The sequence below is a fragment of the Zingiber officinale genome, chromosome 2A (genome assembly GCF_018446385.1).
Source record: "Zingiber officinale cultivar Zhangliang chromosome 2A, Zo_v1.1, whole genome shotgun sequence".
NCBI lineage: Eukaryota > Viridiplantae > Streptophyta > Magnoliopsida > Zingiberales > Zingiberaceae > Zingiber > Zingiber officinale.
Window position 1 is genome coordinate 153,223,605 of NC_055988.1, and position 24,115 is coordinate 153,247,719.

General features: G+C 37.9%; 5 protein-coding genes across 5 annotated transcripts; 1 reads left to right on the top strand and 4 right to left on the bottom strand.

Moving 5' to 3' along the window:
* Positions 1-4,080: 4,080 nt before the first annotated feature.
* Positions 4,081-5,603, bottom strand: LOC122042791 (UDP-glucuronate 4-epimerase 1-like). The gene has a single exon (XM_042603098.1). The coding sequence runs from the start codon at positions 5,496-5,498 to the stop codon at positions 4,185-4,187; it is 1,314 nt and encodes a 437-aa protein (XP_042459032.1). The 5' UTR covers positions 5,499-5,603; the 3' UTR covers positions 4,081-4,184.
* An 846-nt stretch (positions 5,604-6,449) lies between these two features.
* Positions 6,450-9,548, bottom strand: LOC122042792 (probable serine incorporator). Its single transcript, XM_042603100.1, has 6 exons — positions 9,244-9,548; positions 8,861-9,100; positions 7,675-7,786; positions 7,416-7,590; positions 7,013-7,253; positions 6,450-6,950 (listed from the first exon to the last, which is right to left on the bottom strand). Exons 1-6 carry the CDS (start codon positions 9,425-9,427, stop codon positions 6,655-6,657), a joined length of 1,248 nt encoding a protein of 415 aa, XP_042459034.1. The 5' UTR covers positions 9,428-9,548; the 3' UTR covers positions 6,450-6,654.
* Positions 9,549-11,939: 2,391 nt separating this feature from the next.
* On the bottom strand, positions 11,940-13,977 carry LOC122040171 (AP2-like ethylene-responsive transcription factor At1g16060). The gene is made up of 8 exons (XM_042599517.1): positions 13,764-13,977; positions 13,568-13,650; positions 13,421-13,429; positions 13,250-13,338; positions 13,078-13,151; positions 12,962-13,012; positions 12,816-12,892; positions 11,940-12,686 (listed from the first exon to the last, which is right to left on the bottom strand). Exons 1-8 carry the CDS (start codon positions 13,886-13,888, stop codon positions 12,178-12,180), a joined length of 1,017 nt encoding a protein of 338 aa, XP_042455451.1. The 5' UTR covers positions 13,889-13,977; the 3' UTR covers positions 11,940-12,177.
* Positions 13,978-16,541: 2,564 nt separating this feature from the next.
* LOC122044146 lies at positions 16,542-19,383 on the top strand. The gene is made up of 6 exons (XM_042604682.1): positions 16,542-16,700; positions 16,887-17,132; positions 17,598-17,771; positions 17,853-17,959; positions 18,460-18,938; positions 19,025-19,383. The coding sequence occupies exons 1-6, from the start codon at positions 16,542-16,544 to the stop codon at positions 19,381-19,383; spliced, it is 1,524 nt and encodes a 507-aa protein (XP_042460616.1).
* A 161-nt stretch (positions 19,384-19,544) lies between these two features.
* On the bottom strand, positions 19,545-21,021 carry LOC122042793 (pentatricopeptide repeat-containing protein At3g25210, mitochondrial-like). Its single transcript, XM_042603101.1, has one exon. The coding sequence runs from the start codon at positions 20,948-20,950 to the stop codon at positions 19,760-19,762; it is 1,191 nt and encodes a 396-aa protein (XP_042459035.1). The 5' UTR covers positions 20,951-21,021; the 3' UTR covers positions 19,545-19,759.
* Positions 21,022-24,115: the final 3,094 nt, after the last annotated feature.

The window sequence follows — 24,115 nt, forward strand, 5'->3', positions numbered from 1 at the left end:
CTTAAATACATAAAAAGACAAAATGAGAGATTTAAAGGTTACAATTAAAATATTTTAAAAGTTACCAATTCTATTGTTCTTTCTAAACAAAATTAATGAATCATAACCAAATAAATATCCTAAATCATCATCCTTCTGCAACGTGAAAGATAATATCTCTCTCGAATCTTCCCTATGGAATATTTGTAAAATGATTAGAAATAATCTAAGTATCCAGTGATTTTTTTTTATAGGATCCATATGTTGGACCTTGTGATTTTTTTGATATGATCAATTAAGTTATGTTATGTCCTATTTGTTATTTGATTCTTGTGTCTAAGTGTACAGGAGCTTAGAAGCGCAGAAAGTCGAGCAGAAGACACAGCTAGCGAGAAAGACGACACGGGAATGTAGTCGACAGGTTCGGTGCGTCCGAAAGACGAAAGAGCTGTGGAAGAGTACACTGGTGGACGAGAAGAACATGCGCGGCGTTCGAGGGACGAGAAGCCGGGTCGGAAGCCTGCAGGAGAAGGCTGGGAATTGGGTTCGAATGAGCCATATTTCGGTTGGCCACAATCACCCAAACAATCGGAGCTTCGGAAGAAAAAAAAGAGTCAAAAGGAACTGGAAAAGCAAGCTGGAGGCGCCTTCAACGAAGTGCTGAAGGCGCCTAAGCTGCCTGCAGTCTTGAAGGCGCCCTCATTGCCTTGAAGGTGCCCTCATTGCCTTGAGGGCGCCCTCAACCTTATCCAGGGCGCCCTCAAGGCCATTGAAGACGTCTTCGACCCAGTCTAGATGACTGTTTCGAGTTCGGACAAAGTTTTATCCGTGTCTCGACTGGAGGCACCCTCAACCTCGTTGGAGGCACCCTCAAGGCTTGAGATAAGTTTTCCAGAAGCTATATAAAGGCCCCTGGAGCTAGGAAATTATTCAATCAACTATGTACTCAATTCCTAGCAACTCTCAGAGCTTTCTTAGTGTATAAAAGGCTTTTCCGCCTTCAGAGAATGAGACTTTTAGTGTATCATTCAACCGCCTTGGATTAACAACCTTCTTGGTTATAACCAAGTCAATTGCTGAGTTCCTTTTCTTTCTTTTCTGTTATTTTTATTATTGTTGCTATTTTTAAAAGTTGAACGCACAAGGAGGGTTTTATTTTATTTGTAAACAATTCACCCCTCCCCTCCCCGCTGCACCAACATCATAAAAAGTGGACTATCATATTTTTTATTTTATTTATTTTTTAAAAATTTAATTAATATTTTTGAACATTTTTAGAGAAAAATTAAAACCGAACTTAGAAAAAAAAAATCAAAATAGAACGTTAATCAACATTCATTTTTTTTAACGTTGGGCAATATTCATTTTCCTCCTATATATACATCGTTCTTTTCATCTATTTTCATCAATTTCATACTCATTAAAAACAAATAGAGAGAAATGGATAAAAATTTGGTATTATTTTAGGGATTTGTTCAACTCTCCAAATATAGATAAAAATTCTAGTGAAGAAAGTTTTGAGTTCGTCCAAATTTCCTCAATTTCCATTTCTCACTCAACACCCATCAAATTTCCAACCTTTTCCATACCCACCACCATATTATCATAATTTTCAAAGTTATCCAAATTCTTTGTGTTGCAACCCTCGAGCAACATATCCTCCAAAATATTAGCAGAGTAGTCAATATTTCATACAAACCCCATCTCATGAAATTAAATCGCTTCAATCACCAGAGATTCAATCAAATGAATTGAGAAGAGTTAGTGTTGATGCAACTGACAGTGCTAAAGGTATAGAAATACCTTATGCAGTCCTCGATTCATAATTTCCTCCATTCTTATCTAAAATAAGATCCAACGATATTATTTTCAATCAAGCACCAGAGATGGATAATGAATCGGATGAAGATCATAGCAAGCGAACTATATGGATAGTAGCAGATGATAAACTCCTTGCAATAGCCTACATAATTATAAGTAAAGATTTAATAGTTGATAATACACAAAAGAGTGAGTCTTTTTCGAAATGGGAGGGGTGACATACTACAATACCAATTGAAATAAGGGAGCTAAAAAGGAGAACTGTGGACAATGCAAAATCACGTTGGGCTTCATTGAAAAAGATCATGAATAGATATAATAGAATCTACAATAAATGGTATAATGATCGACTAAGCGGATGGAGTAATGATTATTTGATGGTGCAAGCTCATGTGGTAAAAGGGGAAATCGTTTGCCCCCAGAGCCCTCGCCGCACCCAACCCCAGACCATCATGAGGGAGGTAAATCACGGCAACCGAGAGGGCAAGTGGTGGTAGGGTGAGTTGCACAGGGTCTAGAGATTTACGCTCCGACAGTCCTGTGATTTGATCCCGTGACCTCATATGGCAAGCATGCCACCACTTACCATCTCGAATAACCCGTGGGGGGTTATTGATGGTGCGAGCTCATGTGGCAAAAAGCGATTCGCTCACCACCAGCGCCCCCGTCAACCCGTCCCTAGGCCAACACGGAGGAGGTAAATCACGGGTGGCTACTAGCCATTAGTGCAAATAGCCAAGACATGGGGGAGGTTATGCTCGATCACGCCGAGTTTCGACCCTAAGACCTCATGTGGCAACACCCCATGTCTTAACCATCGCACCGCCCCGAGGGGACTTGATGGTACGAGCTCATGAAAAATACAATAGTAGTTTTAAAACTATTTTCTAATATGAACATATGTAGAGGATCATGAAAGATAGTCTGATGTATGTTTCTCAATATTTAGAATGATGAGCTATACAGAAAATATGAATATCAAAATTATCAGATGCACATACTGACTCCTCTAATCCTAACATAACTGTTGATCTAGATAATAGAGAAGTCCGATCTCGTCCAATAGGACATAATGCAGTAAAGAGGAAACACAAAGAAAGAGTAAACATAATTGATGAATTGAATTAGACTATGCAATAGTCAATGACATATTTGAAAAAGTATAATAATAATAATAAAGTAAATAAACTTATCCAAACACATCAACTCTTTTTAATGGACACCCGAACTATGACAGATGAATAATTTTAAAATCATCTAACGATATGTGAGTAGCTGAAAAAAAATGAACATGTAATTAATTTTTATAGTTTATTTTATCCGCTCCTTGTTTATTTTATTAATTGTAGTTTATAATTTTTATGAGTTATCATTATGTATTTTATTTATTTAATATGGTTTGTACCATTATATTTCAATTTTAAATTTGTAAAATATTTGTATTAGTATGAAATAGTATTTTTTTAAAAAAAATTATATATCTTCTATTTTATTTTTTTTTTAAATTAAATATAAGTTAATAAAATAATCATGAAACCTCTCAATATTTGATTGGTGAGATTTGAAATATTTAAATAGTAAAATATTTTAAAAAGTAATGTATAATGAGGACTATAAATATTTATGAGTCCTTCTTTTATTAACAAACTCTCTTATGACGAAGTGCTTTTTAATAATAATAAAATTTTCAGAAAAATGAAGGGTGCATTTAGTTTATGTTTTTTATTTTTATTTTTTTGGAAAACGAATGTTTTGTAAAAAATAAAAAATAATTTTTAAATATTTTATATATATTTTTTTCAAAAAATACTATTTATTTTTTTAAAAAATAGACATAAAAATACAAATTAAACATGATTTTTAAAAAATATATAAATTTTAAAAAATAAAAATAAAAATATACAAATCAAACCCACCCTAAATACTTTTTTTTTTTTTTACTTTTTCTGTCGTACATAAATTTTACAGCTGGACACACCGCGTTCGGACGCTGGAGAATCATTCGAGGTGGGCTGCGCCACATCATAGCCTCGCAAATCGTCTCCCGATGCGCAAGGGTACCATCACGGTGGCACCCGATAGTTTACTACGGATTGACCCGTGGGCCCCACTGTTGTTTGCCTCTCCGTCAGCGGATAAGGTAACGTGTCTTATTTGACGGGTAACGTAAGCAACAAAGAGAAACAACCAGCATTTAATGATATTTACCAGAATGACACTGAGACCAGATCTGTTCAGTCGCCGGCGACGATGGCCGGCGGAGCGCTGGTCAGAGATCGATTAAGAGAGTGGAAGCAGTATTAACAATTCACGTCAAATAATACAGTATGATGTTTAGGAGCTAAATTTGAATATGGGAGGTCAAAATTGAAGAAAAGGGATCTTTACAAGTTTTTGGAGTCTTTGCCGCCGGTTTTTGGGCTGTAGCCGTAGTAGGAGAGATACCACTTGACGAATTTCTTGAGACCGGTCTCTAGGTTGGTCGTCGGATTGTAGCCGAGCTCGGCGCGAGCGTAGCTGATGTTGGCGTGCGTGAAGGGGACGTCGCCGTTGCCAGGCATCTCCATCACGTGGATCTTGGCCTTCACCTTGAGGTTCTGCTCCAGGATGCGGACGAGAGCCGGGACGGTGACCGGCGAGGTGTTGCCGAGGTTGAAAATGCGGTACTGTGCGGGGCCTTGCTTCCGGCCGCCGTCGCCGGTGCTCTTCGCCGAGGTGTCGAGAGAGGCGACGCAGCCCTTCACGATGTCGTCGATGTAAGTGAAGTCGCGGGCTAGGTCGACGCCGTTCTTGCCGCGGTAGACGGTGATGGGCTTTGCCTGGAGGATGTTGCGGGTGAAGGAGAAGTAGGCCATGTCAGGGCGACCCCAGGGCCCGTATACGGTGAAGAAACGGAGGCCGGTGATGGAGAGGCCGTAGATGTGGTTGTACGTGTGGGTGATCTCCTCGCCGGCCTTCTTGGTGGCTGCATAGAGAGAGGCCGGACTGTCTGTGCGGTCTATCTCTGAGAATGGCACCTTTTCGTTGAGGCCGTACACCGACGAGGACGACGCCCACACGATCGCCGGCTGCGGGTCCGCAGATTTGCAGGCCTCGAGCAGAGTGACGAGGCCGGCGATGTTGCTGTGGACGTACGACGCCGGGTTCTCGATCGCGTAGCGAACCCCGGCTTGGGCCGCTAGGTGCATCACGTGGGAGAAGGGCACGGCGTCGAAGAGCTTGGCGAGGAGGCGCCCGTCGTTGATGTCGCCCTCCACCACGAATACGCCGTGCGAAGCCAGCACGGCCTTGCGAGCCTTCTTCAGTGACGGGTCGTAGTAGTTATTGAAGTTATCCAGCCCGACGACCCCGTCGCCGCGCTTGCGGAGGGCCAGCGACACGTGCGTGCCGACGAAGCCGGCGGCTCCGGTGAGGAGCACGGACTTGCCGCCTGGGCGCCGCGGCGTCGCCGATGCCCGGATCTGCTTCTCCCACTGCATCCCACCCCAGTTAGAAGGGAAATACTTGGACGACGATTCAACGAAGCTCTGGAAGCTGAGATACGACGCCGTGAGCGCGATCAACAAGAGCGCCCACATGAACATTGTGCCTGTTGAAGCGAAACACCGGTGGAACTGCCGATTGATGGTGAGCGCCCGGTCGATCTTCACTTTCCCCGGCGTCGCCGGAAATAGATCATCTTCCTTCACTTTCATCATCTCTTCTTCTGCTTGTTTCTTCCGCAGGGCAGCGATCGCACGCCAGGCGTTCGACGAAATGTCCAGCTGCACCTGCTGAGGTAGGGGCGCCGAGCGCGAGCGTATAAATAGCAGGTCAGGAAAAAATGAAAAAACAGAGAAACCGCGTACTCTCAAGGCTGTCGTCGTCTCGTCGCCCTGGTTACGCAAAAAAAAAACAACAAAAAACAACGACAACAAAAACTGCCGATTATTTATTTATTTATTTCTTTTTCTGTATAATTAATCAAAATTGCCTAAATTTATTTTTAAATATAAGAAACGATAGAATGAAAGGCAAATAAAAAAGACTTGAAACTCTGTTATATAGTGGATTAATAATAATAGCAAGATTCTTTAATTGGGCGCCGAAGAATCGGGTTCTCCATCCAACCGGTTGTGGACCCAGATTTTTGCAGCACCGCACTCATGCCCGGTAGGGGCCCATTTGTTGGGTCCACGTCCACGCCGGAGAGGACGACCGTGGATAGAATTGAGATCCTCTGTCTCCAAAATAATGTGTCCCCATATTTTTTCGTCGATCGGACAATCATAATGACCTCGTGATATGCACTACATCTTTTAGATATGATTTAACTCGTCCGATCGGCGAAGAGACATGAGGACACATCATTTTGGAGACAGAGAATCTCAACTCCCATGGGATAGTGGTTGCGACGGCGAAGGGCATTCTTTTGAAATTACAATATGAAAATAAGAAAGCAAAGTAAAATTAGATTTTTTTTTTTTTTTTTTAAAGATTAAGTATTTTAGAGTACAAATTTAATGTGATGATAAAAAAGGTCGAATATAAATTCGATAAATTTTATTTTACCTTCTATCTTTGGTTTTTTAAAGTTTCATTTTTTCCTTTTTATCATTTTGCTTTCCAACGCCCACCAAATTGGCATGATAAACACAAGAGCTTAGAACTTTACACCAAAGTAGACCATCTTTCATACTTGATAACACATCATGTCCATAGATTATTTCCATAGATTAATTAGAAGCTCAGACTGGCATTGCCATCATATCATTTATAATAATCCAAATACTCAAAGCGCCATCATAGAGTCGTAAGTAAACGCACCACAACATCTTGATATAGGTCACACGAGGCTCTTCTTCCTCGACGTAATCAGAACTCTCTGTCCGGGAATATGAGAGGAGCAATAAGGGACCAGATGAAGAGACCCGCGGTTGCCCACCCAGTGGCAATCCTAACCCACACAGAAGGCCACCCGACGTCGACGAGCTTTCCGCTTTCTCCGACCGAGGTCGACCAGCCAGTCAGGAGCATGGCTGAGTACATGCTTGCGAGAGAGAAGATGAGGTGGAAGAAGGTATATGAGTAAGAAACTGGTTTTGATTCATCCTTCTTCTCGTCTTTCTGTTCGTCCAGCTTGTCAAACGGGAGCAATGGTTTCTCGGACCCTATGACATATTTGTTAACAAAAGCAACGTCCAAAGATCACAAAGCAATGTAGAGAACTGACCGGCACGAGGTGAACTTGGGGATGATACAAAGGTTGTCGAGGAGCCAGCGCGAACGGCGGAGTAGACAACTGAGAGCACAGTCGTAAACAATCCTAGAGTGAGACTTCCAGTCGAAATGGCTTTTGAATGGTTGTGAAGGCCATTGCACTCATAATCCCTCGGTTCACTTGAAAGCCCACTGTAACAGAGGTAAGTGCAGTAAAGTGAAATAACTGATGCTGGCAGCAGGCTTCCATTTACCTACATGTATCAACCAAAAAAAAAAAACTTCATTGCAGTTTGTTTGGCGGCATATGAATATAGGAATTTGATTTCTCTGTGCTTCACATGTAATCTTTAACTAAAAGAATGTGACTTGCTTAATGAGGTTATTCAATTTAGTAAGACGGAGTAGGAACAAACCTTTGGATGCAATGCAATTGTAGCAAAAACGAACACTAGAATCAACGTAAGAACAATGAAAAAGGTATTGAGTCCACAGTCAAGTCCTGATGGAGTAAACCAGTGAAAGAGCACCCCGGCAAAGGTGAATGTTGCTAAGTAGCAAACCATTGAGACAATTAACAAAGCCATGTACCTATAGCAAAAGGATAGAGTGAAAGCCTCCATTTGCTATAAACACAGTTTATGAAACAGAAGCATCAACATAGTATATACAAACCAGAACTGCTCGTCCTTTGAGACCCAATTTTCATTCCAAGCATGTACAAAGTCAAGCAAGAGAATTACTTGAACCAGGAGAAACAATCCAGAACCAAATTTTGATATTGACTCTGCAACACAATACACTTTAAGTACCCAATTTGTATATACATTAACATACTTAAAGAGGTGAGCGATTTGATTCTTTGTAACATGAATAAAAATGTGTAAAAAGCAGTTCATGCGACGGCAGAGTATGCAGTAATTCCATATTTACTGTCATTATGCCATTGACATGTATTTGTGGTGTAAAAGGCCAGTTGCAGACCACACACTGTATGGCATATATTATTTAAATCATATTCAAATATTTGATTAAAGCAATTTACAAGATTCGCTAAACACAAAAGTAGTAGGTTTCTTCATATAAACAAGATTACTTGTCTAGCTTGCATTCAATCCTAAGAATCAACAAAGTGCTGAGACTTATTAACTATAGAAGATTTGAAAACAATGAAAACAAAAGATTAACAGAAAGACAGTTAATCGAGATTGTTGTCGGACTTAGCTAGAAGGCTAGGAGCTCTCTGCTGAGGACCTCCAAATTCTACCTACCTCAACAGCAACAAAAGTCATAAACTACAGCCTGATTTGAAAGGGCAGGGTGTGGTGGATGGCAATGGCTATAAGGAATGAAGTTAGTGTTGTGCTAATGATGGTGTTTTAGCTGAATAAATATTTTCCTAAAACTACAAACAACTTCCCTGATCAATTATATTTTTTTTCAAATAGGCACATGCTTGCTTATTTATAAATAAAACAAACTTAGTTCATACTTAAATTTCTTTTATTCTCAATTCTTAGCAACTAACCACACAGCTTATGAAAATAATTAGTTTTATTATCTAATACAAATCGTATATGTGGTACTAGAAAATTATATGCTTTCAAACCCATGTATGAAAGAACTAGATCAAAACAGGAAGTGTTAATTTTTTTTCTGCTAAAATTAATGGAAAAATGAACCATGCCATAATCTTCAGCTCAAACTAATGTACCGTCTTTATGAAGAACGAAAATTCCTAGAGTTCCATGAAAAACAAATAGTCTGCAGTAAGAAATTGCATAGTAACTAGAGAAAGATTCTTCCTTGTATTATTTGAATGAAAGAGATGCATTTTAACTTCTTAAGACTGCAACCTCACCATAGAAGCTGACGACGCCATTGGGGACGAAGAACATAAGAAAGACCACAACACACCAGCAGACAATCTTCGCCATCCAACCACCATGGTGCAGACGATCGCGCGGATCCTTCTGATTCTTTATACCAATCATAAGAACAGCTAGAATCGTGAAAAACAGGAAATTCCCCAAGCTGACGCGAAGAACGGCGCTGGTCTCAAACCATTCCCTATCGGGCATCTTCTGGAAGTGATTAATCCCTACAAAACCATCCAAGGGTCAATTATTAGACCGATCCAATCTGGTAACGATAAAATTTTGAACGATCAACCAAAATTGTAGCTTAATACGTAGAATTCGTCTTGCGAATTGGCAAAAATGAAGAAAAGTTAAAAATTTATACACGGTAGGGACTCCATGAGAGGAGCGGCCACCTCGCGTAGGATCCACGAGATGACGAGGGACAAGGCGAAGAGGCCGCAGTAGGCGATGCGAGCGGAGCGGCGGCTGATGCTGCCGGCGACCGAGCGGCACGCCTCGCAAGCGCAGGACGCGCAACAAGAGGCGAGGCACGAGGCTGCCCACATAACTTCGTCGTCAATTTCGCCCTCTTCTTCTTCGAATCTACAGGGAAGAAGCCCGAACCGGAAACCCTAGAGCACGGAAAGGGTGAGCGGAAGCTTGTCTCTTTCCCATCCTCTTGTAATCGAGTAATCGACGGGAATAACGTTTTCGAATCAGCCCTCCTTTTTTTTTAATTTTCTAAATTGTCAAATGTTAGAGTCGGTCAAGCATTCAAAAGTACATAGACCCTCAATTTAGATTAGGCATATCGACTTGGCTCGTTCGATTACACAATTTAAGTGGATTAGGTTAAAATTTTATCAATCTAATCTCACTATGGGTCGACTCGCCTAGACTCATGACCCGCGTGGATCTACTCGAGACGGACTTAGATTGACCCACCCGTGGATTAAGAAATATACATAAATTAAATTTTAGATTAATTTATTATCTTTCTTTATTATAATTTTAAAATAAAATAGTAGTACTCGTTTGTATCTATTTATATTTTAAATACATATTTATGAATATATTTAATTAATGAAATATTTTCAAAATAAAATATTGAAAATATGAAATATTTTTTAAATTTTTTAACAAAAATTTGATGGATATGTGGATTGGTCCGTCAAATCTGTAATTCGCCTTGGATTGGGTTGAGTTGGAAACTTTTCAACCTCTCAAGTTGATGGATCAAATCGTCCCCCCCTTCAAATGATTGGCCCGTTATGGACCAATCCATCCCGTCACGAATTGACCCATCTGATCACTCTAAAAATATAGGACTTTTTATTATCTAATTAATTTCATTAATAAACCGTCTTACTTTTATGGGCAAGAGCGGAAAGCACACTCTCATTGATGTTTTTTTAAATCAAAAGTATATAATTACTCCATTATTTTTTAAGATTATTCAATATTATTATCTTTCATAAACATCTTGAACGGTTTAAGTGCATTATAATAATTAAATAGCTAAGATTCTATAATTACTATAATATTATAGTACCTATGGTTTTGTAACTATAATAATGCATTCATAAGTTATTCAATTTTATAAGAATTTATATTATAACAGTTACGATTTCGTAATTATTATAATATGAAGGATAGAAATTTATATTGGAATAAATATGACCATAATTATTATAATATAGATTTGACTTTCTCACCTAAAATTCACATTGAAATAGCAATATAACTATAGCTACTACAATATACATTTGATGTTCACTTAACATTCATGTTATAGCAATTATAAAATCGTAACTGTTATAACCTATATAACCGCTACAGTTTTACAGCTACTAAAATACATTCAACTGGTTCAAAAATTATGCGAAAGATTTAGATAGGAGATAAAACAATATTGAAGGGCAGTTGGATAATTATACAAGACAGAACAATAGAGTAGAGCGTTTTAATAAAAAAAATTAAAATGGGGCGCGCCTTAATGATTTGGGAAAAAAGGACCTTTTTTATGCCCTTCTTTTAATTCATCTATTATTAGGTAAATCATAGGGTTTGACGCCGCTTGTAAGTGCATGATATTATAGGGTTTAGTCCCTTCGGGCGGTGCGATGGTTAAGGCATGGGATATTGCCACATGAGGTATTGGGGTCGAAACTCGGCGTGACCGAGCATAACCTCCCCCATATCTTGGTCATTTGCACTAATGGCTAGTAGCCACCCGTGGTTTACCTCCTCCATGTTGGCCTAGGGGCGGGTTGGCGGGGGCGTTGGGGGCGAGCGAATCGCCTTTTGCCACATGATATTATAGGGTTTAGGGTTTATAGAGGTCAAAACCCCCATGTCTTGGCCATTTGCACTAATGGCTAGTAGCCACCCGTGATTTACCTCCTCCGTGTTGGCCTAGGGATGAGTTGGCGGGGGCGCTGGGGGCGAGCGAATCGCCTTTTGCCACATGATATTATAGAGGTCGATCTCAGGATTTTACCGTATGTAGAAGCTCCATCATCCATTTACCCCCCGTGCTCCTGTTGAATCTCTCTCCATATGACATATAGCCATTATAGGAGATCATTATTTATCTCCTCCGTGTTGGCCCTGTGATGGATTGGCGAGAGCGCTGGGGATGAGCGTATTCATCTTTTGCCACTATTATAGGAGGTCATTAGTCCTCAGAGCGTAACACAGTTAGGGATGTATGATTTCGTGGCTGAAAAATTTAAGATTCAATTCTTGAAATGTTATTATCTAGGATTAATATTCTGACTATGTACTTTTAGTGGTATATATCTATATTATCTATATTTACTTTTATCTGTACCTATAGCACTAATTCTAAAAGATTATTACTGTGATGATTCCGTATTTTTATTATAGGAGGTCATTAATACGACGGTTTCATTTGTTTTTTTTTTTGCATATTCAAATTCAACGGTCAACTTTAGAAATGCCCTCACTGAAATCCTTTTACCACTCACCAGAGTCACTTTATTAGTAAGGAAGTTGCTAATATGTATTCCAAAAATAAAAGAAACAAGAAGAAATACTCAACAAAATGCTCTGAAACAATACACTTTTTATCATATTAATGCTTGAATTGAATCTCTATGAAAATTAGCTAGAACTTTGTTCTATTGCTACAATAGAACAAAATGAATCAATGTTTAGCTCAACAGTCATATCTTCATCAACAATTCCCTTCTCTCCTTTAATTCTTTGTTGACTCAACTTATCACTAATCCTATTTCCAAAATTAAGGAAAATAAATTATTGACTATTTCAGCTCGCAAACAAACAGCTAGAACTACACGCCTTCGATTAGTGGAGAAGACATAAAGTCACCGAACTCCCCAAAGATGGAGTCGTCTTCTTCCTCAATGAAGCTCCTGCCATTTTGGCACTCGAAGTAGGTCTGAATATAATCTGGAAAATTGCACTGGAGTAATGATTTATTGTCTCCACAAGAGTTTGGTGTCGCCGGTGCTGATGATGATGAGGAGGTGGCGGCGGCGGCGGCGGCTGTGGTTTCCGGTGAAGCCTTTTGCAGCATCTCCTTGAATTTTGACGACTGTAATAGAAGTCCAAGCGCAGATGTCCCGGCGCCTCCTCCTCTGGCTCTCATTGGCTCAGGGACGTCGCTGACGTCGACGTGGGGCATCGGGATGCCGGTCGGTGGGTAAGAGCCGATGGCTCCCTCGGCGTTCGGCCGGAGCCACTTGATGTACCGGCTGAGTCCGAAGTTGGTGATGGCGTTGAGGCCTCGGTACTCGATCGCTGCAATGTCGTAAGCGGTCGCCGCCTCTTCCTGCGTCGCTGCACGCAAATCCAAAGATTCACTTTTTAATAAATAATAAATAATAAATAAAATGAAATATTTCCTTAATATAAATTTATATTTTAAAATAAATAAATAAATAAATCACCAATATTAATTTTTTTTACCGTATGTTCCGAGGTAGAGATACTTGTTGCCGAAAACTCGACCAATTCGAGCTTCCCATCGCCCATTGTGATGATGCCTAATTAACATAAAATTTCCATTTGATTAGTTTTTTTTTTAATAATAATGATATAAACAAATTAAATACCTTGCTACTCCTCTGTACTTAGAGACTCCTCTGGAGAAGCCACTGCTCTTCCTGTATAACTTTCACCACTTAATTAATTTTCATTTAAAAAATAATTAATGTATATTAATTAATACCTTCTCAATGATCCAATATATTCTTCTCTGGTCTGGCTCTCCATTTCCTTGAGCTCTTCCTCGTATGCTGATATCTTCGATTAATTTAAATTAAATAATACATAATTAATTATTAAAAAATATATTTAAAATAATAAAAATGAAAATTGTAGAAAATAAAAAAAAATAATACAGGGAAATTGAGGATGGTGTCTTGGCCCCAATACTTCAATGCTGCTAAATCATACGCATGAGCTGCTGCCTCTTCATCGTCATAAGCCCCTGCATTAATATTAATCCAGAAATTAATTCTCAAATTATTATTATTATTATTATTTATTATACATTAAAATGTTTTTCTCACCAAGATAAACTGCATCGAGATCCAAAACCCACCAAGTAAGCAACACAGAAAACATAATGTAAAATAATGTTAACTCCATTAAGAAAAAAAAAGAAATAAATAATTAACTTTGTGATTAGTTAATTAATCAATTAATTAATTGCTTACCTTGCTTTCCTTTCTTATTTTGTGACTCATTCCAGCAGTTTTTGTCCCACAAATGTGCCTCGTATCTCCCGGTCCACCGATGCCTGCTCAAGTTAATTATGATTAATGAACACTAATTGGACCCAAAAAACAGCAATTAATAGTGATTAAGCAAAGTATTAAAAATTATCAATTAGGGGGTAATTAACTGGTTAACCTGGTGACACCGCGGTAGACGGAGCTGCGTTGAGAAGGAGACTCTCTCGGTACACTTTTTCTTGTTCTCTTTAGCTTTGCGGCTCCGGTCGCACCGTTGTCGATGTTTCTTTGCCTCTTGGCCATCGCTATTGCTCTTCCAAAGATGGCAATTGAGGGAGAAGGAACGAAAGGGGGGTTTTTATTAATGAAGAAGGATGAGCCCAATTTAATTGGAAGCCGGCTCTCTCTTTGATATTGGCCGTCCATTGTCTTTACTTGGAGCAATATTGTGGTGACTCTTGCACTAATCTTGATGTTTTTGAAGTATTAATTTATTGCAGGGATTTTTTTTTTACTTTATTCGATGAAAAATAAAGATAATTTGGTATCCTAAACACTATTGTTAGAATTTCAGATGTTAATATTTAATTGTTTAATATTAATTTTTTGGGGGGCGCAAAGAAGGAAAAAGAAGAAGAGTTTAGATGAACTACTAATTAACTACTCCCAACTAAAGAATCATGAAAAAACAGTAATTTATTTTACATATTGTTGTGCAGATTATTAATTAGTTGATCCAATTGATGACTTTTAAATACAAAACTTTGAATTTAATTTGTTTTTAAGAAATTTCATTTCGATTTCTAAATTTTAATATTTTTTTATAAAACTAAAATATATGATTTTTTTAAAAAAATAAAATAATCCCTCTATTAACTGGCATTGTAACTCTCAACAAAGCTTTATATTAATTAGTTCAACAACCAGATAATTCCACATATTTTAACTTAAAAGCTGTAGTAGTTTGTTTTGTGTGGTTTGTGAAGTATTTAAAAGGGAATTATTTTTTTTTTAAAAACACACACACAATAATTTAGAGTATAATAGAATTGGTAGATTAATTTATGTAAAAAAAATGATTATTTCTGCATTGAGAAATCAACCAAGAAAATATAATTTATCTTCGTTGAAAGATTCAACTACGAAATAACAGTTTAATTATTTTTTTAATACAAATGTCTAATTTATTGAAAGGAATTTTCTATTTTTAAAAGGATTTTTTAGCTTTTATTTTGGCACTTTTCCTTTGACATTAGTGTTCAAGTTATCATGCAAATCCAAAGAATAAATAGCAACGTTAACATATAATGAGAAAAGGGACGACAATGCCGATCATCTTTACTATGCTAAATCTGTTTGATTGATCGAGTAAGATAAAATTTAACTAGTATTTGTGTTGTCTAGACTATAAACTAATGCATCCTTGGGATTATGATATCGTGGTAGGATTATTAATGACAATGGAACTGCAGATTGAAATCTGATCCCGTGATAAATCTATCTCGATGGGACGGATTTAGACCCGCCTAAACGGGTCTCAAGGCGGATCCGAAGTGGGTCATGGGTTTAACCGGACCCCGCCCCCCGTATAATTTTTTTAATTAATTATTAATTGAATAAAAATTGATAATTAATTTTTAATTGAATCAATAGATTTTAATTTGTAATAATATTTTTTTACAAAATATTATTAATATAAATATTGAAAATAAATTAAATATTTAATTAATTTTTAAAATTTTTAATTTTGAATTAAAAAAATATAAAATATGACTGGTCTAGCGGGTCTATCCTGGACCCACCCCCGTTGAGTTCGCAGGGCGGGGTGGGGTGGGTCCAAAGGGAGGCGGGGCGAGTCTCCGGTTTGGCCAAATTCGTCCCAACTCAGATCTGTTGTCATCCTTAGAAAGGACATCCAAATTGTTATCTAGGTACCCGTGGTTTGATTCTAGCTATGACGTATTTACAAGAATTTTTCCTCTAATTGAGGGGCGTAACTTAAAAATACTGGGCTTCTAGGTTATCCGCCGCATATGTTTTCTAATTTACCTTGATTGTCGGTGGAAAATTTCTATGGAATTAGGTTGATCATCTTATGAATAGTTAATATAGCTAATTGGTATTATTATTTTTTAATCATGAAATAATGTACGTATCGTTTTTTAAAAAATAATATTATATCAAAATTCAATTTTGGATGAATTATGTATTATGGATAAAATTATAGTATATAGACAGTATTAAGAGCTCTTTTTATTATTTTACTAAAGTTTTTTTTATATAAAAATTAAAAGGGCATTTCAAATTAAGAGACATCATATTCTATAATTCAATTAAATATGGTAACTATATTTAAAAGGCCATTTCAAATTTATGGTAACTATATTTACATTATCAATTAAATATTCCACTTATTAAATATCTCAAATTTTATAATTAAATATCTCATAAATTAAATATTAGCTTAACCACTTATTAAATATCCCAAATACCATATAAATATAAATTTTTTTATTTTTTATTTTTTAAAAACAGAGATACATTCAAATCTCCTCTATAATATTTCTTTCCAATTGGATATTTAAAATTGGAAAATATTTTAAAAAACATATCCTTCCAAAAAGAATATTTGAGATTAGGAAATATTTATAAAAAAAAATCCCTTTTCAGCCAGGATATTTAAAATTAGAACATATTTGGAAAAATATTCTTCCCAAATATCTCTGCAGCTAAGCAATATATATCACGTGGGCATAATTTACTAAATTCGGTTGAAATTATTCCCTATTAAAGAATCCCTTCGTCGTCTTCTGCGAAATTATTCCACCTTCCTCACGAACAGATCCCTCCACCTCTGCTTCTGCGAAATACCTCTACGCGATCGAAGCGTAAAAGCTGCAAAGAAGCAGCGGAACTAGGCGTTCTAAGGTTCCTACTTTGGATATCTTCCGGCAGAATGGTTTGGTCTTCGGTTTTCGACAAGCGCCGAGCTGATTCCACCCCGCACTCGGCTCCGCCTCCTCCGGCGGGGAACTTGGAAGTGGAGGAGCCCTTGTACGAGAAGCGCATACGTCTCCACAAGAGGGCTAGGGACGCGAGCACTTCGAGTGAGCAGGTAGATCCCTCACTTTCTCTTCTCATTATGTTTGTCTCGTTGAGCGATCGTTTTGATTGGTTTCTCATGATCTCATGCAAAGGGACCATCTTTTTCTTTCCTTCCCCATCTTGGTACAATTTCTAAGTATTGATCTGTGTCGTTTGAAAAAAGGTAATACTAGCTCCTGATACAACCTTGTTGCAGGCTTTGTACAATAATGTGCTTGGGGAACCTGGGCCGTTGGGTCTTCGCCTCAGGAAGAGTCCGTCTCTACTTGATATGATTCAGATGATGCCTTCTCAGTCAAATGCAGATAAAACTTTATGCGTCACAAGCTTGAAGGGCTCGAAAGTTGGTGAAAAATCAAATTTCTCAGCTTCTTTGAACTCATTGAGCAAGATCAAAGCTTCGCATTTTCATGCGTCATTATTGAGGATTGGGACATGGGAGGTGAGGATTTTATAAGAAAAAATTTGGTGGTTTATGTAAATGATACATCTCTCTTTCTTGTTATTATTTGTATGTTCTTGTGGAAGTTTTTGTCTATTTAAATTTTGGTATTCTATTCTTGTGTTTGCAATCTATTCAATCTTTCTGTTTTGCACAGAATTTTTCTGCTCATTCTTTTCCTCCTATTTGTGTTTGTAACTTTCTGTGATACGGTCCACCAAAAAGAAAAATGATGAGCAGTTTTACTTGCCTTTATTTCTGAGTTTCACTTACAATTATCAATGAGGGATTTGCCATTGGAACATAGTTTATTTCGAGTCACTGTCTTTTCTCCTTGAAGTTGCATTTCATGAATTCTTTATGGGTGATCTAGTGCATTCTAATTCTCATATGCTTTTGTCAAGTAATCTTTTACCAGATTGGTTAAGTTTGTGGAGAAGTTCACTATGTTTTTTTGGCAAACAGTTTGTGTCTAGATCTGAAGGTGATTTAGTGGCGAAATGTTACTTCGCCAAAAGTAAACTTCTATGGGAATTTCTCGAAGGTGGCTTGAAGAGCAAGATTGAGTTTCACTGGTTCGACATTACTGCAATTAAGACAGTATTTTTTGAAGGTGGCCATGGGGCTTTGGATATTGTGGTAGGATTTATTTTTTTCTCAATTTGTGTTGGTATATATTGGTCATTTCTTACGAGTAACATGTTGGCAATTGTTTATTAGTTGGCAAGACCACCTCTTTTCTTCCGAGAGATTGATCCTCAACCAAGGAAGCATATACAGTGGCAAGCAACTCAAGATTTTACCAATGGCCAAGCATGCATACACAGGTAGATGTAAATTATATTTTTCCTCATCTTATGAAATTCACCTCTTTTGTTGCAAGCTAGCGCAAAATCTAAGCTTTGGGAGTGATATTATTATTTAATCCGTGATTCTTGTTATTGGTATTTCAATAAAAAAAATGAGGTTTTATTTTCAGTATATATTTTTTGGGAGTCTATTGTAAGCCTTTGCGTTTTGAATATTGTAGTTGCTTCCTTATTGTCAATTATTTAAATTTGATTAAATTAGTTAAACTATACCTTTTTATGAATATTATTAATATTAAGTTTTATATGCTGATCTACAATGTAAAGCATATCCTTTGTTGTAACATGACTGCATCTTACCTTCCTTGACCTATTTAAACTAAGCTTGATGTGATATAACAAATTTTTCCGATATATATGTTTGTTGCCTATCTTAAATTGTTTGAAACATAGATAAATCAGGATTTTACTTATTCGGTTGTGTCTATGTTGTAACTCTCACCAAATGTATGTTGCAGGAGGCATCTACTTCAATGTCCTCAGACCTCGTTGAGCAAGAATTTTGAGAAACTTATTGATTGTGATCCTCATTTGAAACAACTTAGTCAGCAACCTGATATTATATTAGAATCACCTTACTTTGATCCGCTACTTAGTCAACAACATGATATTATATTAGAATCGTCTTACATTGATCCGTTACTTAGTCAGCAATCTGATATTATATTAGAATCACTTTACTTTGATCATCAGTACCATGATGTTATATTAGAATCATCTTACTTTGATCCTCAGTACTCAGTTTTGGAAGATCAAAATGATTTTAAAAGTCATATTAATGAAGTTATTAAGGATGATTCTAGAACCACTTTCTCCGACTTTTACAAACCTGGTCCCCCTAGCGCAACATCATCAATCTCCAATAAGGCGGAAACACAGGATTCTCTCGGGAGGACACCTGCTTTTGATTCAAAATACACTCCTTCACCATGCTCAGGTAATAATATTAGCTCCAACTGCATCACCTTTCAATAATTCATCTATCCTGAAACTGTTGGGACTAATGTTTATCTACGACTAAAGTTGAGGAGTTGGCTTCAGGAAATACATCATTGCCTTGCGACACTCTATTCGACAAACAGATGGACTATATATCACAATTACTTGACAATGATTCTCAGTCTTCTGTTGCTTCTGATGAACAATCCATCATCTCGAGGGTCAATTCCCTTCGCCGCCTGATCCAACAAGATACAGTGACCAGTACGACGACAAATAGCCAAGTGAATGATCAGGATGGCAATGCCAACGATGCACAAGTTGGTGCTGGATCCTACGATGAACCTTATTCAACACCAAAGGCCGAGCTATTATTGGAATTTATGATGATTCCTCGAGTAGCCTCGTTTCCACGAGTTCTTTCTCAATCCTACTTGATGTAGAAAAAAAATCCAGTTAAATCCCTTAACTTCTTGTACATATTTTAAGGAAAATTATTATTTTACTTTCTTTAACTCTGTGTGCTTCAACTTTTTATCAGTGAATATATATATATATATATATATAAAATTAATTGTTCTTCTATTAGATTCTCTTGCAACTCTGAAAGATATTTTTATACCTTTCTATCCATACGATGATTAACTTGGAAGAATCAAAATTACACCTCTCCAGATGACTGAAAATTGTGCATTCTAAAGAACTTTTATTGCCGATCGAATGCAGCGGTTGATGTCTCCCCGTTTGCATAATTAAAACGAAAAAGAAAACATTTTTTTAATGATTCCGGAACGGATCATGCTCAGAAAGGGCCAAACTTTACTTCAAACATGAAGAAGCAATCGGCTGGCAAACCCAGTGCAGGCTGGCCAACAAGTCGGAGTGCATCCTTCCTTTCATGGCGCCCTTCCTCTGCCGGAGCTCCTCCAGTAGATCGTACGCCACCTCTGACCGCCCCTCCCTGCACATCTCCTCCAGCAAGGTCCGGTAGGTCAGAATGTCTGGCGCCTTGCGGTTCTCCAGCATGTCGAATACCACCTCGACCGCCTCCTCTAGCCGCCGCTCCAGCGACAGGCTGCAGATCACCGCCATGTATATAGTCGCCGTGGGCACTAGTGCCTTCGACCTCATCTCCTTGAAGTAGTTCATTGCCTTCTCCAACCACCCCTTCTGGCAAAGCCCTTGCACGATGTAACCGTAGGAGTACTCGTTGGGCTCGCACCCGTAGAGCCCCATCTCCCTGAATACTCGGATGGCCTCCTCCATCTCCAGGCACCGCGCGTAGGCCTTGATGATGAGGTTGAGCGCGAAGGTGTCCGGGATCACGCCCGAAGACTTCATCTGCCGCGCCAGCGAGCGGACGGAGTGGAGGTACACGTAGGAGACCGGCGGCTTGCCGATCCGGCGGAGAACCGCCGCCAGGAGCATCGAATAGGTTTCTATGGATGGCCGGCACGCCGGGGCATTGCTGCTGCTGCTGCTGCCGCTGCTACCCCGGCGCTGCTGCATCCGCTTGTATAGATCGAAGGCGCGGGAGAAAAGTGGGCGGCGGGAGCAGCAAAAGCGGATGGCGGTGTTGAAGAGGGGTAGATCCGGGGGGCAGGCGCCGGCGAGGATCTCGTCAACAAGAATCTCCGCCTGGGAGTAGCGGTGGTTGAAGACGGCGACCTGGAGCATGGCGAGATAGGCGGGGCCGTCGTGGCGGTAGCCAGGGCGGAGGGCGGTCCATCGGAAGAGGTCGAGAGCGAGATCAGAGTCGGATTGCGCTCGAATGGCTTCGGCTACGTCATTGGAGGTGAACCCCGGCCGGAGGCGGTCGACCCATGAGTCAAATTGCTTCTCGAGGGGAGTACGCGACCGAGCATCGGAGCTAGGGCTAGAATTAGGTCTGAGTGAAGAGGCATCGCAGAAATGGCGAGAGAGGGGGAGCAGGAGGAGGCCAACGGCGGCAGAATTAGGGTTTCGGTAGAGGAGGTGGCGGAGATGCTTGGGGCGGACTAGGATCGCCATCGACGATGGAAGCAAAGCAACCGACGGTTCGATAGAAGAGTAGATAAATTAATGGGTCAATTTTCGGCCTCATAAATTTACTACACGGGCTGAGAAAAGATAGCCCACTGATCCATTCTGGTAGAAATGTGCTTGTAATTTTGATATTTGTCAAATGCCCTAAATAGTTGATTAATCAGTCACATATGATGATGAAGACATTAGCAAATGCTTAATAAAATTATGAAATTACATGACTAAGAGAATTATTTGTGAAATATATATATATATATTTGATATCCTGCGCGACAGGATATCACTCGTTTTATTTTTTTTAATTTTTAAATTAAAAAAAATAAATAAAATATTTTTTAAAAATTTTATTTCTAGGGTTCAAGCTTTGGGTTATAGTTTTTAAGATTTTTTTTATATTTTATCTCTAGAGTTCAAGCTTCCCAATTATGTTATAGTATTGGGTTTAAAAAAAAATTAAAATAAAATAAATTTAAGTATTTATTGAGTATTATAATATGATGAGTGGATATATTAATGTATTAAAAATTTATATATGGAAATGTTATTTTTTAATTAATTTTTTAAATTTAAAATATTAAAAAAATTAAAAAATAAAAAAAACTGAGTGATATCTCGCGCACAGTCATGTACTGTGCAGACGTGCAGGATATATATATATATATATATAGTTTTGATCTGCTGCGCGCTCGTACAGTATATGACTGTGCGCACGTAGAGGAGTCACTTAGTTTTTCTTTATTTTTTTGATTTTTTTAATATTTTAAATTTAAAAAATCAATTAAAAAATTTAATATTTCCTTATATAAAATTTTAATATCTTAATATATCCCCTTAACATATTATAATATTGAATAAATGCTTAAATTAATTTTATTTTAATTTTTTTTTAAAACCAAACACTATAACTTAATTGGAAAGCCTAAATCCCAGAGGTAAAATCTAAAAAAAAAAAATAGCTTTAATACTATAACCAAAGTCTGAACCCTAGAAATAAACTCTTAAAAAAATATTTTATTTTTTATTTTTTTCAATTATTTTTTAATTCATAAACAAATAATTAAAAAAAACAAAAACAAATAAAAAAAACGGTATAGGTTGAATCCTGCGCGCGCACAGTCGCGCACTGTGCGGCGCGCAGGATATCAACATATATATATATAAAAGGTTCTTTATCTTTGATTTATTTTTAATTAAAATATTAAATAAATTTAAAATAATAATTTTAATAAATTAAATATTTATAATTATACATAATAAAATTTAAATATGTTATTAAATACACTTAATTTAAATTTATAATAAATAATAATTACATTTAAATATCCTATAAGTAAAGACAAAAAAAATAATAATTACAAATTAATTACATTTGATTTTATTAATTATATAATAAAATTAAAAAATAAAAACTCTTTCCACACCAAATATGATGATGTGAATAGTACATCACCAAACATGATGTTGCATATTCACCGCACCATATTTGGTGTGGAATTTGGTGTATGGGTTGGAGTCTTTTCGTGCTAATTTGATATCAAATTTGGTGTTTTGGTGATAGATTGGAGATGATTTTAGTGGTGCTAACACCACCAAATCAAATCAGTATCATCCACCTTGGTATTAGTTTGTGTAAACTAGCACTAAGGTGGTGTTGTTTTATAAAAATCAGCATCAAGGTGATACTGACACTACCAAACCAGCACGATCCACCTACGAATCAACACCAAGTAATATTGATATTTAAAAATAACTCTAGCGTCTCGTCTTTAAAGACCAGAGTTCGCACGTTGGAGTTGATCTTTAAAGACCATATCCAACCAAATTATTTTCTCCAACAATTACTTTTGCATCCACCTCCACAACTCTCATCAACCATACGGGTTATACAATTACGGGCTACTCAATTAACTAGAAGAGGAGTAATAAAGAATACTTATCTTTGGAAAAAAAATACTTCCATCCCATAGTCACTTCGCACTAAAAACTCAATCAATCAAAAACTTGACGAGTTTTGCAATAAAAATATAAATTGTTATAAATTGTTGCTACTTAGTAACTAATTTAGTAACATAAATATTTTGTGACTAATCAGCAACAAAAATATTTTGTGGCTAATCAACAATGAAAAATATTTCATCCCTAAATTTATTGCAATTCAGCGTCAAAACTAAATATTTGTTGCAAAATTAGGGATGAATAATGTTGGATATTGGGGCCTAAATGAACCAATACGATTTTGAGGAGGAAAAATCGGAAGCCATCAATTGTTGAAAGTCGTAATTGACTTCAAAATTGAAATCTACGTTTCGCGTAGATAGAATTAGACTATTAATTTGCTCAAAACCGATTAAGGGTGAATGAGAAATTAATGTTCAAAGTCGGCCCAAAATAACGTTGGTTATTCATTAAGGAAATGCAAGGGAGAATAGTCCCACATCGGAAATTTCCGATGTGCATTCCTTACTTATTAATGATGTTGAGTTATTGGAGTTAACTCAGAAAAGTACCAGGTACTCTCTGCTCAGGGGCGAGCAGGTGCTCGCACCTGTGAGCCCGCCACGTGCGCACGTGCGCTTTGTAGGCGCACTTTGCACTTTGCACTTTGCATCGTCGCGAGGAGCTTAAATTTATGCTCCAGGTGACATTGCAGTGCCTACATGGCACTCGGGTGACGTGTCAGGCTAGTACCTGACATGGCAGTGCCTATGTGGCATCCTCGTGGGCAAAGGGAGATGACTGGACAGTTGGTTGGGCGAACGGATGACAGCCGTTGATCAAAGAAGTATGGTGGATCGCTTGTGATGCGATCTAGAGCGTTGGATCACAATGAGTCACGATCGACGGCTGGACATGATTGAGCGATCGGATCAATGGATCCAGATCCGATGGCTGATAGATCTGAGGGTCACAACTCTTAGATCTGATGGATGAGATTAAAGGGGCTATGTGAAGGGTTATAACTCTTCAGTCCGGACGGCCCAGATTAATCCACCCAAAGGTCACACCCCTCCCTAAAGCCTCTTCCTTCTGTATAAATAGAACCCTCCAGATTGGAATCAAATCACTCAACTTAATCTTCTCTTCCTCAAGTATTCACTCACTCATCTTGTGCATTCAAGAGTCCAAGAAGCCTACGAGAAGGTTCGCTGG

What these genes read in the sequence shown, in the direction of transcription:
- LOC122042793 (XM_042603101.1), bottom strand. Translation starts at nt 20,950, where the DNA reads ATGGCGATCCTAGTCCGCCCCAAGCATCTCCGCCACCTCCTCTACCGA.
- LOC122044146 (XM_042604682.1), top strand. Translation starts at nt 16,542, where the DNA reads ATGGTTTGGTCTTCGGTTTTCGACAAGCGCCGAGCTGATTCCACCCCG. An exon ending in CGAGCACTTCGAGTGAGCAG is followed by an intron (nt 16,701 to 16,886) that starts GTAGATCCCTCA and finishes ACCTTGTTGCAG; the next exon opens with GCTTTGTACAATAATGTGCT. An exon ending in ATGGGGCTTTGGATATTGTG is followed by an intron (nt 17,772 to 17,852) that starts GTAGGATTTATT and finishes ATTGTTTATTAG; the next exon opens with TTGGCAAGACCACCTCTTTT.
- LOC122042791 (XM_042603098.1), bottom strand. Translation starts at nt 5,498, where the DNA reads ATGATGAAAGTGAAGGAAGATGATCTATTTCCGGCGACGCCGGGGAAA.
- LOC122042792 (XM_042603100.1), bottom strand. Translation starts at nt 9,427, where the DNA reads ATGTGGGCAGCCTCGTGCCTCGCCTCTTGTTGCGCGTCCTGCGCTTGC. An exon ending in TGGCGTCGTCAGCTTCTATG is followed by an intron (nt 7,787 to 8,860) that starts GTGAGGTTGCAG and finishes ATTGTGTTGCAG; the next exon opens with AGTCAATATCAAAATTTGGT. An exon ending in CAATTGCATTGCATCCAAAG is followed by an intron (nt 7,254 to 7,415) that starts GTTTGTTCCTAC and finishes TGATACATGTAG; the next exon opens with GTAAATGGAAGCCTGCTGCC.
- LOC122040171 (XM_042599517.1), bottom strand. Translation starts at nt 13,888, where the DNA reads ATGGCCAAGAGGCAAAGAAACATCGACAACGGTGCGACCGGAGCCGCA. An exon ending in GTCTACCGCGGTGTCACCAG is followed by an intron (nt 13,651 to 13,763) that starts GTTAACCAGTTA and finishes TAACTTGAGCAG; the next exon opens with GCATCGGTGGACCGGGAGAT. An exon ending in TATATTGGATCATTGAGAAG is followed by an intron (nt 13,013 to 13,077) that starts GTATTAATTAAT and finishes AAAGTTATACAG; the next exon opens with GAAGAGCAGTGGCTTCTCCA.